Source organism: Triticum aestivum, chromosome 5D (assembly GCF_018294505.1).
Source record: "Triticum aestivum cultivar Chinese Spring chromosome 5D, IWGSC CS RefSeq v2.1, whole genome shotgun sequence".
Classification (NCBI taxonomy): Eukaryota; Viridiplantae; Streptophyta; class Magnoliopsida; order Poales; family Poaceae; genus Triticum; species Triticum aestivum.
Window position 1 is genome coordinate 47,558,234 of NC_057808.1, and position 11,324 is coordinate 47,569,557.

General features: G+C 43.3%; 1 protein-coding gene and 1 long non-coding RNA gene across 2 annotated transcripts; both read right to left on the bottom strand.

The window, feature by feature from the left end:
* Window positions 1-229: 229 nt before the first annotated feature.
* LOC123124264 (uncharacterized) lies at window positions 230-3,150 on the bottom strand. The gene is made up of 3 exons (XM_044544918.1): window positions 2,667-3,150; window positions 1,050-1,417; window positions 230-970 (listed from the first exon to the last, which is right to left on the bottom strand). The coding sequence occupies exons 2-3, from the start codon at window positions 1,203-1,205 to the stop codon at window positions 722-724; spliced, it is 405 nt and encodes a 134-aa protein (XP_044400853.1). The 5' UTR covers window positions 1,206-1,417; window positions 2,667-3,150; the 3' UTR covers window positions 230-721.
* Window positions 3,151-8,848: 5,698 nt separating this feature from the next.
* On the bottom strand, window positions 8,849-11,324 carry LOC123124265 (uncharacterized). The gene is made up of 2 exons (XR_006461023.1): window positions 10,111-11,324; window positions 8,849-9,198 (listed from the first exon to the last, which is right to left on the bottom strand). It is a non-coding gene; the product is annotated as an uncharacterized lncRNA (long non-coding RNA).

Genomic DNA, 11,324 nt, shown 5'->3' on the forward strand with positions numbered 1-11,324 from the left:
GTTCTAATCCTGGTCTTGTAACTTCTTTTAGGATTTTTTGTCCGCTGACAGTACACGTTCGTGGGCCGGCCCAGCAAGGCGCTGCGACGAGCGCCAGTTCATTAGATGGCGCTGAAGGCGGGGAGTAGGAGCTCCCCGCTGCGCGATGGCACATGACTGTCCAGCACACAAGAAAAGAAAAAGAAAAAACAAGACAATGGGCCTGTGGCATCACTCAAAGAGGCATATATACAACACAAGAAAAGCAGCTATTCACAGATCTCAAAACTGAATATAATCCAATGGTCAAAGACATCGACTGAGACTTCCTAAAAACTCAGTCGACTGAGTTTTAGCAGCACCTTCAAAGTAATCTAGAAGCTGGCTCGTACCTTCCAAACTACTCCCTCCGTCCGGAATTACTTGTCATCAAAATGGATGAAAATGAACGTATCTAGAACTAAAATACATCTAGATACATCCATTTCAATGACAAGTATTTCCGGACGGAGGGAGTATTTCTATGTGTCGACAGCAGGATTAAGAGCACAGATAGCAAAATCCGTGTGCACGATCATAGCACAGATCATAGCCTCGTAGGTGTCAAACAGTTAGCAAACCCACTTAGCGCACACAGTACTCCTATAAAGCATCCATACTACTAGCTCTAAAAAGTGCTACCTTCTCTTCTATACTCTATCTATTTTCGTCGCAAGTCATGCTACCTGTGCTGGGCTGGGGCTCATGACCCCGGGGCCACTGGTGCTCCGCTGTGGCTCATGTCCCCAGCATCCTCCTGCGCCTGGGCACGCAGGTACTCAGCACGCTTTAGCTTCATACATTGGCCTGCTTGGATCATATTCTGAGCTTGCAAGCCATCCAATTCAAGCCGCTCAAAGCACTCGTTCGCCATGGTGAAGGGCATGTCTTGACTCACGTCAATAGATAGCGCTGTGATCGATGCCTTCCACTCACTCAATACTTCCTCCAGCTGCAAAACAAACCAGTTAGGATGACACACAGATCGTCATACATATATAATATTTTGCATTGCTCAGCACGAAACAAACCTCTTCAAGTGAGCTGACGACCACTAGCCTCGGAACAGAAGATGGGTTTTCTACATCTCCTTGCGGCCCAGCGCCCATCCCCGGCTCTTGCCTCTCCATGATGCGCTGGATGGCGCCTCCAACCAGTAAGCATAAACCTGACGCCCCTTTCACCATGTTTGCAATGTGGCCCAAGGCCTTGCCCAAGCCACCACAAGCCCCAGCTATCCAAGCCACTAATGTCGGAGACTGACTCTCAGGCACGAAATCTGCTAATTGGCACAAGAATTCACTGCGGCCCCTCAGATATGCTTCCCAAGTTCCTAAATACGTGCCACACTGCTCAATCCTTGCCCCAGTTTGTGCAAGGCTGAGTGCCCAGTTGCTCCCTGCATTCAGTGAAACTGAATCAAATTAGTTACATTTTTTATGAGCTTCAGTCATCAATGCTAAATATGAGGAACATTAACTAATGCATTTCCTGAACTCTTCAAGAAGAGCCATGGAGTTACAAATCAAAACTCAAGAACCCTTTACACAAAATTAATCAACAAATGAACAGAGTGGCATCAACTATAATAAAAAACCAACACATCGATCGCTAGCAAGATTAGAGCACAAATATACCTGACACTCCATCTGTTATTTGTAATCATCGATCATTAAATCAGAAATCGATCAGGTTCACATCCTTGGCGACAAATAAAACTAAACAGTCTCAAAAGTTATAGTAATCAACTATATAATGTGATTTTGATACAACCCTGGAATTTAACATATATATGCCGCTAAACTCTCATCTCTCCTAATTCACAGCTCATCTAACAAACTAGATCTACCAACAGAATTACAGCAAAAGGACATAATCTCTATACAGCCAATCAGTAACATATCATCCAGTTATGATGGATGCCACTTTGTTGGCCCCAATAAGCTGTTACATTAGTATGCCTGCAAATTACCTTTTTCTAGATTACGCACAAGCATGTGTATCATATATACTGTATTAAAAAAGATCCATGCACATGGAGGTGTTAAAAAATTTCACCTCAACCGCTCAACTTATGCCTACCAAAACCTAGAACTACTACTCACTAGGATCCAACCGGATATTTCCCCCAAGAAAACATCCCAATCTGCCCGAAGGATACCCGCCTGCCTCCATTCGCGAGCTTCACAACCTATGGAGTACAGCCCCGAGCGAGTGAGGAACACGATCGAATACTACCGCATTCCTGTGTTTCCATACTCCCGACATTACCAGGGCTAGGATCGCCCAAACGTTCTTCAAATGCCGGATCTCTGCAGTCTTATCCCTACACCAATCCAGCAAGTTTGTTATCTGATTTTGGAGTAGGTCCTCGACCACACTGTCCTTGCGAAGACACTGCAAGAGGATACGCTTGATGGTTTTCTAGTAGTGTGCAAGATCTCCGTCCAGCTATTCAATCGGAAGTCTAACAGCGGTTTCTAACCTGCACTGCATCTGAGCTAACGATCTCCAGGAGATGTCCCTAAAATACTCAATCCCTAAACATGAATATCTACTTATCTCCTATTGAAACAGAATAAAAACGCTAAAAGATCCGCAAGAAAGAAAGAAAGAACCCACAGGCACAAAGGATTTGTGATTCGTACCCTGAAAGGGGGCGGGCCTGGTCGGCCGTCTCTGGGGGCGTCCTGGCGGGGGCCGGCGTCTCCGGGAAGGCCGCGGAGGTCGTGGAGCTGTCGGGCGTCTCCGCGAAGGTCCTGGCGGGGGTCGCCGTCTCCCGGGAGGTCGTGGAGCTGTCGGGCGTCTCCGCGAAGGTCCTGGCGGGGGCCGCCGTCTCCGGGGAGGTCGTGGAGCTGTCGGGCGTCTGCGCGAAGGTCCTGGCGGGGGCCGCCGTCTCCCGGGAAGCCGTGGGGGCGGTGGAACTCTCGGGAGGTCCTCGCGGGGCCCGGCATTTTCGGGGGGCTGGTCGACGCGGCGGAGGTAGCCGCGAAGGCGGTGGCGGCAGCGCCGGCGTTCAGCGCGGACCCGTCGATCCCTCTCGCTCGAGAGCGCGGTCCGGTGGCTGGCGTCGTCCTAGGGAGCGACTCGGAGGTCACCGTGGCGGCGCAATCCGGCGCAGTTTTTCTCTGATTTTCTTCCAGCAGTGAAGTCTGTTTTAAACCTTGAGATTGTAGAGCTCATCCAGAATAAACCCTCATCTCAAATTCCTTGAAGACTGTACCCTATACTCATGATCCTGGTCTGATCCTGACCCTGAACCTGTTTGGCAAACCGGAAAAAGTTCCATCCCGCCCAGGATCAGAGTCTACTCTCACTTACATCCCTACCACACGTGTCATATCATTGTCTATTCCTAGTGCCTTTCTCTTTCTCTATTGAAATCAACGTAGCCGTGCATGTGCCGCGCTGCTCCGCTTTGCCCACGTTATGCACCCCATGCGCCGTCGGGCCGCCTGTTGCCAACAACGTCGTGCGCTGCAGTCCATTCCAGGACCCGGGCCGTGCGCCGGTAGTGGTCTGGTCGTGAGTGGTGGAGAGCAAGATGATGAAGTGCTACACGCACATCGGTGCGCCCCTCGCCATGAAGACGTGAAGTTCGTGGGGTAGCATCGCATCGAGCTGCGTGTGCGACCACGGCTTCTGCTTCGTATGTGTTGAGACAGTTTGTTCTGCATGCAACGTTCAGGAACGTCTCCTAATCTTTCCCAGCCGATTAGCTTGATTATAAGAGTTAGTTGAACTAGTGTGCTGTGTACACCCCATGTATATGTATCCGGTTGATGTGAATACTGAATGAGTTGCATCCCAAAGCTTTTCAGCCTTCTACAGTATGCACCGAGCAGTTCAGAGTTGCCTGCTGCTACAAGGTCTACTGGCTTTGCCTCGATAACTAGAGTGCATACATGGGTTGCAACCCATAGCGATACACCGCTGGAGACACTAACGCCCTGGGCTGCGCATGATGAGTGCTTCATCTAGAGTCCTCCATAGAGCACTAGAGCACCGTGGCATCGTGCGCAACGGCATCCAATTGGGAGTGCACTCGCACCAGAGTTGCCCAATCCAGACAAAGACACTGGCGGCAAGCTGAGAGTCGCGTCACCGGACGTGTGTGTGGCCGAGATGTCCAGCGAGGAGTTGCTCTCCGGGCCGCCGTTGTGCACGAGCATGGAGTGCATGTGAACGATGCAGGTCTTGCCAATGCGAGGAATGGAATTCACCGCAGTGCGCGCATGCTAGTCTTGTCGGTGCAGCACGCGAACGGCGTCGGTTGCCGCAGCGGCCAGTACGACGAGACACAAATAATACACGAGCCAATTACCTTTCCGAGGCAATTCATGCACAAATACGAACACACACGTACAACGCAGCACGTTGATCGACCGATTCTGGCCGCCAGCTAGACGCGTACATGTACGCATGCAACTTCTGATTCATTTCTGAGCGCGAAGATGGATATGATGTTGCGTGGGCCACTTAATCAGTGAGAGTAGAAAGTTTTTCCAATGGGATTGTCTTTTTTCCGATGTGTCAAATTGTTGTAAAGTGAAAGGGTCGGGATCAGACCGGGATCATGAGTACATGGTACAAACTTCAGGGATTTGAAGGTGAAGGTCTATTTCCAACTAGTTCTATAATCTCAAGGTTTAAAACAGACTTCACTCTCTTCCAGGAAACCAACCTACCAACTGTCTGTTGCTTTCTTTTTTCTTTTGGTGCGATCTCGGTTTTATATGAGATATACTACCAATTTTGTTCCGGCCAGATGCAAAAACAAATCGGTTTTTGCTATATCTCAGCTAGCTGAGAAATACTAGAAAACTCGTCAATTCAATTCCTAGACCGTCCGATCAGAAAACTCGTCACGATTCGTGTAGGAGCGCCTCACTTAGCATTTTTTTTAGTGGCAGCGCTTCACTTAGGCTTGTGCAGCGATGGCTGGTCCGGCCCGTTTCTCATTTCTTTTCACGGTTGTCTAGTTATGGGCCTGTGTCACGTGTTATGTCCTTTCGTTGTGGATCACTAGCGCTAATGTTGGACCAGCCCAATGGGAGGGAACAACTAGGAAGAAAGTTTCGGTTCGTTGTAGCTAGGAAGCTTCTCATTCTTGTTTTAAGAAGCTTCTGAAACCCTCCTGCCTGTTTAATTTTACTTTTCATCAGTTTTTATTATCTTTTCCTTTTTATTTTTTGTTTGATTTTTATTTTTCAATTTGTGAACTTTTTTCAATTTATTAGTATTTTTTTCAAATTCTATAGCAGTTTTAAAAGTGTCAATTACACCGGTGTTGCTAGAACTTAGCGTGAACGATCACATTTGTGCTAGAACTTGTGGCATACATCAAACTAGTGTAAAAACTTGACCCAGGTGTACAAATACAATGCAAACTGAGTTTGTATATGAAAGCAGTGCTGAGGCGTGGGTCCCGCTATCAGTGACTGGAAGGCAGGAAGGAGGGCGTGTGGCCTGTTTTTCATAAAAAAACACCCTCCAATTTTTATTATTTCTCACACAAAAGCCTTGTTGTCATTGTCATTTCCTCCTTTTTGCCTCTATGACTAGTAGGTCCCGCCTGTGTAGTGGACCTGTTAGTACAATACGAAAGTTAGAACAAAAAAGATAAACCGCTGATCTGGACACGCAAACCATTGCCAGCAAACAAACCGTTTATAACCACTCCACTGATCATGTCTTCACGTTCACATTACATAACTCCTTTTTTTACGGATACATTACATAACTCCTGTGTAATGTACAAGAACAAAGTCGCTCCTGGAGCTCAAATGGGCTGCCGTCAATGCAGGTTATTTGCACCTGTTATGTTTCTAGAAATTTGTAAAGGGTTTGTAAATTCTAATATCAGTATTAAAAATGCTTAATCATTCTTGCAGTAGAAATATTATACATACCAACAAAAAAATTACTTTCAAAATTGTTCCGTATTATTTTAAAAATATGCATTAAAGAAATAGTAAAATGCCTTTATACTTTAAAACAATATAAATATGCCCATTTTGCACTGTTTTTTTAGAAATTTTTAGAATTTATATATGTAAATTATATCATGTATTATAAGTAATATACATATAAATAAAATAAATTGCATTCTGAAATAATCATGTATTAATTTAAATTTATGCATATGTTTAAATTAAAAATTACAAAAATATTCATGTAATAATATGAATATTCAATAAAACTATGAAATTAATTTTATATTTTTTGTATTCATTAAATGCTTATATAATTTTTAAAATGTTCAGAGTTTTAAGAAATATTGATTGATGCAGTATATATTCATGCTTTAAGATTTTTGTAGTTGTTTTAGAAAGTGTTCACATGTTTTCATAAATTTGTGTATTTTATTAAATTTAAATAAATACACCCTTGAGTTACGAATGTAGGTGGTACATTTTATATCCTTTACATCTTACTAGGACATATGCCCGTGCGTTGCAACAGAAAAAAAAATTAGCGTGCATGTTGTAGCACGATAACCCGCCTGTCATCCGCGGTTCATCCTATCCTCGTCCTCTCCGAGCCCCTCAAACTCCAGCGGCAATACTGAAGTCATGGTTTTCCACAGCTGCAGGCGGAGACGGTGGCGGCGGCAGTTCATCGACGCGTGGATCTCGGTGCCGCCACCCCCTGCTCTCTGGACCATAGACATCCATGATGGCCGTCTCGCTTCCCCACTCCGGCGGTTTAGGTCTCTAGTTAATCCTTGACGCACGGCTCGCACACACGATCCTTCGTGCTCTTTGCAGCCCTAGAATTCTTCCTTTCTTTAACTTTAAATACCCGAAGTGTCTTGTCCATTGTCACCTTCCCTTTTTCTTGGTGGGAATTATCTTAAAGGAGCAAGGTGGGATTAGTTCACAGGAAATATGGATGCTTTGCAGCCTATTGGACTGGAGATTATGCTTTTCTCATGTGGCTAGCGGCCCAGAAACGCCTTACTTGATGCTTAAATAGGCCCAGCGATTTGATTAAAAAAAGGGCATGCAAGCAGCCCTTAGTAGCACTTAGGTAGGCATCAAGTCTAATCTGGACCACTTGCTAGCTCGCTTGGTTAACTCGGTTGAATTTGAAATGAGAGGTCATGTATTCGATTTTCCTCTCTAACATCTATTTTTTTTCCATGATTTTGGGTGTGATTTTTCCACAATTTTAGGGCGCAACCGCGGTGGGCCTGTGCCCTGAGTATGAGAAGCAAAAAACAAAAATACGGGCCGACTGCTTGGTTTCGTTTTGACGTCTGGTCTCCATCCTTGGGTCGCATATATATTTTCTCTCTATATATATATCTATAACTAGAAGAACGCCCGTGCGTTACAACAGGGCCACATTTAATATTTCCATACATATCAAATGACATTGGCGACCTTTTTTACCATCAAATCCTCACACACACTCCCTTCCTCTTCCTCACTCTCTCTCCCCCTCTTCCTCTCTCTCGCTAACACACACACATATATCCATCTTATTGGGTACGGGACCATAATCCATCTATTTCACACACACACGCTAGTGCATAACAATATGGATTATGTGTATTATATTTGCCACCACAACTGAGGGAATTAATTTCATGTAATTAATTTTATGCGTATTATATGCGCCTATTTTGTTTCCTTTGTTTGGAGATTGATTACCATCCGTGAGTTAAGCTGGGTACTAAAGAAGAATCTGATTGTGATACATGAATTGACTAGTAAAACGCCCGTGCGTTGCTACGGGCTATAAATGGATATAAATAAATTGAACAAATGATTAAGGTCGTTTTCAAGGGTGAAGCTCATTTCTTCCTCGTACGTTTGTGTCTGGATATCAAATCCAATCGGCTCCCCAAAATTCAATTGTTTCAACGGTACGAGCTCCCCCAAATCTAACCCATATGTGGGGAGAAATATGATTGTCCAGACTATCCGTCAATATTATCTACGACGCGCGGTCCGAACACAAAAAGCCAACCTCATGACGCACCCTTCCATTTTCCTGCCGGACCGTCGCCTTCCAGCTTGGTTTCTCAACGTAGTGGGCCATTTCTCACTGGAGCCCTCTCCTTTAAAATTCAATGACGCCCACCTCAGCTTCGCCATGGCACACTCTCTCTTTCACGCCGTACTTCCCAATGAATCGCCAAGCAGGAGTCCTCCGCCAACAACCCTAATCCCCTCTCCACGTGTTCATATCGATCCACCACCTCTATCAAGGGAGGGTGGGTGAGCCTGCGCCACCCATGACACTCCCAAGCTAAGAAGGCAGATCCAATGTCTTCTTAGCCATTGACACATTGTAACATACAATTGAATGTCGCGTATTACCAAAAAACAAAAATATGATGTCCGTTGTTGGGCATGCAACTGATATGTCACCTCGTCGGTTATTAACTCTTGAAGTAGCAAAATGCATTTACTCTTCTATCCCAACCAATAAATTGCACAACTTGATGAAAAAATATGAACCGTTCGCTCATGCAATTTGCTGCAAAACCATCTCTAATGCAATTTACCACTTTTTTAAAGTAAGAAAATTATTCCACTAAGACGGCCATAACGTAACAGACCAATCCCATCCCCCAGTCTGTTCATTCTCAACCCTCACTCTTATAAAAATAATCAGCTAACTCGTGTTCAAAATGAGCCAATGGTCAACGCCATCGTGGTAGGCCAGTAGCAAGGGACAAGTGCGACAACCACCTTCAGTTGTTATTCATTGCAAGCCTATATAAAATTTTCTAGATAAAAGGATAATGCTACCTAAACATGCATTCAATAAAAAATGAATTACATATCACAAAGTAAAATATTTGACGACTTAAAGCAAATAAATACTATTCTTTGTTGTATTCTTTTCTATTTTAGCAAGCAACAAAAGTGAGTACATGAGTCATCTCCATCAAATGCTTCAATAAAGTAGGCAGTAGCAACAAAAATAAAGCAAACTTTTTACTGGGCTGCCAATTCATCCAAATATGTTTACATGGACCATCGTAATGCAAGATAGATAAACTCAACATAAAAACAACAATGGTCGAAGATATTATGTACATGACCAAATGTATAACCCAGGATTAGTGTTGCTCGAAGACCACTTTCCTTCTCATCTTGATCAAGAACTTCAGCTTTGTTTTCACATGATCTCTTTATATAGTACGTCAAGGCACTTGGTTCTCTACAAACATACAATTTGAATTAGATATCACCATGCATGTAAAAAGGTAATGGGAGATAACTATTCCATTATTTAAAACAAATAAAGGTCAACAACTATGCTGCTAGAACAACTCTCGCAGCTAGCATGAATAGTTAGAAGAATGGAATGGTTATAGGCTCTATGTAAATCCACCCATGGGAACAAGACAGAAAAACAAACCATGGAGAGCTAAGAATGACATGTACATCAAATAACATCTATAAAGTTGTGGAGTATAGTATGTTTTGTGGCTCTGTTCTATAGAACTAAGCAGTATGGCATTTCACACAATTCATTCTGAAAATTTAAAAATTATCAAAACCTGAATTAAATCATGCTATTCATATTACTACTGTACTTAACAATTAAGCATTCTGACAAATGTAAAAATAAAATAGATCATGATTCAAACAACCAGGGTGCTGAGAACTTCTAAATGAATTTATAGCTCCGATTTTGTATCATAAGTTTAAGAGAAATGATAGAACTTAGGAAATGCTAGAGAGTTTAAACATCAGCAGTGATATGTTCTTGTTTGAATACCAAGAAGAGAAACGACACTTACATTACTACTAATCCTTACATCTAAGGGGAAAAGGCACATCAAAAAAAATATAGTTTATATATGGTATTCAGAGCTAAAATTAGTAAATCATCTTGGAACATCAGAAAAAATATAGTTTATCTACTCCAGGAATCATCTTGAACCAAATCAACAGATGGATGTAGGATATGCCACAGTTAGGAGCAATAAACAACTGTCGAAGCAACATGACATCAAGCAGGATAAGCCGTAGTTGCAAGATAGTATAACAGTAGATGGAGAAAGTACATGAAAGAAGCAGATCATGCATGGAGACTTGGTAGAGAGGTCGTCAAACTGGAACCCACCTTTGACATCAGTGGCCATGCATAGCAAGATGTTGCGTGTGGTGCAATTTGTGCCTTGCAAGTAAGATGGCGACGCCCTTGACATCAGTGGCCACATTGCCCAACTTCAGAGGTGGTCGGAAGGGGTTGTTGCAGCAACACACACCAATAGCAAGCCGAGGCAACCTGGGAGGCGGAGACTGCGACAATGACTTGCTAACCACAGGGCAGCCTACTAAGCATAAATCCCCTTCTCGTCATAAGTTGTAGCCATGATCGAAGACGACCTCGCAACGTGCCCCTCGCTCCCATGCCTCAAATTGCGTACCAGCAAGAGAGCGTAACGGTGCAGAGAAGCCGTTGCGAAAATACTTTTTAGTTAGAAGGCTGGATGCTGATGAACATTGATTTTAGAACTGTAAACATATCCAATTAAGACACTACTACAGCAAGATGTCAGATAATCTTGGCATCAATGCCGATGTTCGTCCACCTAGCTCCATTATCTTACTGTCAGAGCATGGGACTAATTCATTTATGACCAAGCAAAAATATCTACCGTAGAAGAGCCTTGCGAGAAATATAGAAAAAAGATTGAGATTCCTGCAATTTGATGCTCACTTTGGCAACAAACACTTAAAAGTGGATCATTAACATAAAGGTGAAGCAATATTATGAATTACTAACCATTACTTGATGACCTGTCTACACAATTGAGAGATTTTGTACGTAGTATTATGCTTATTCAAATGAGAATACCACAAAGATGGACATGTACTTTCCTGCTCCTAGACCATGAACCTAAAGGTTATGATTTGCTTCTCTTCCTACCTTTGTCCTGCTGGGAACCCAACATTACTTATAATCCTTTTTCACGCCGTTAAAATAAAGAATCAAAGGAAAGTCTCAAAGACTTCACACAAATAAAATGGCATATGTAATGAAACACATCCCGTGAAAAAATTGTTCTCGTTGGAAGCACATCAATATAAAATGAAAAGTATCAATCAAATTATAAGTTGTAAGTGGACTAAGGTGCAGAACTTAATCGTTTGTCATCCTTTGTCGTCTACTTTGATGCCCAATCTGTATGACAAAAAAACCTAAATCAGTTTTCACTCCATATATACAAAAAGTGTTGGGGAACGTAGTAATTTCAAAGAAATCCTACACACACGCAAGATCATGGTGATGCATAGCAACGAGAGGGGAGAGTGTTGTCCACGTATGCTCTT

Excerpts from the sequence above, each read along its gene's own strand:
- LOC123124264 (XM_044544918.1), bottom strand. The coding sequence starts at position 1,205 with ATGGTGAAAGGGGCGTCAGGTTTATGCTTACTGGTTGGAGGCGCCATC. Across the intron at positions 971-1,049 it reads TCGTCAGCTCACTTGAAGAG|CTGGAGGAAGTATTGAGTGA; the intron begins GTTTGTTTCGTG and ends TTTGTTTTGCAG.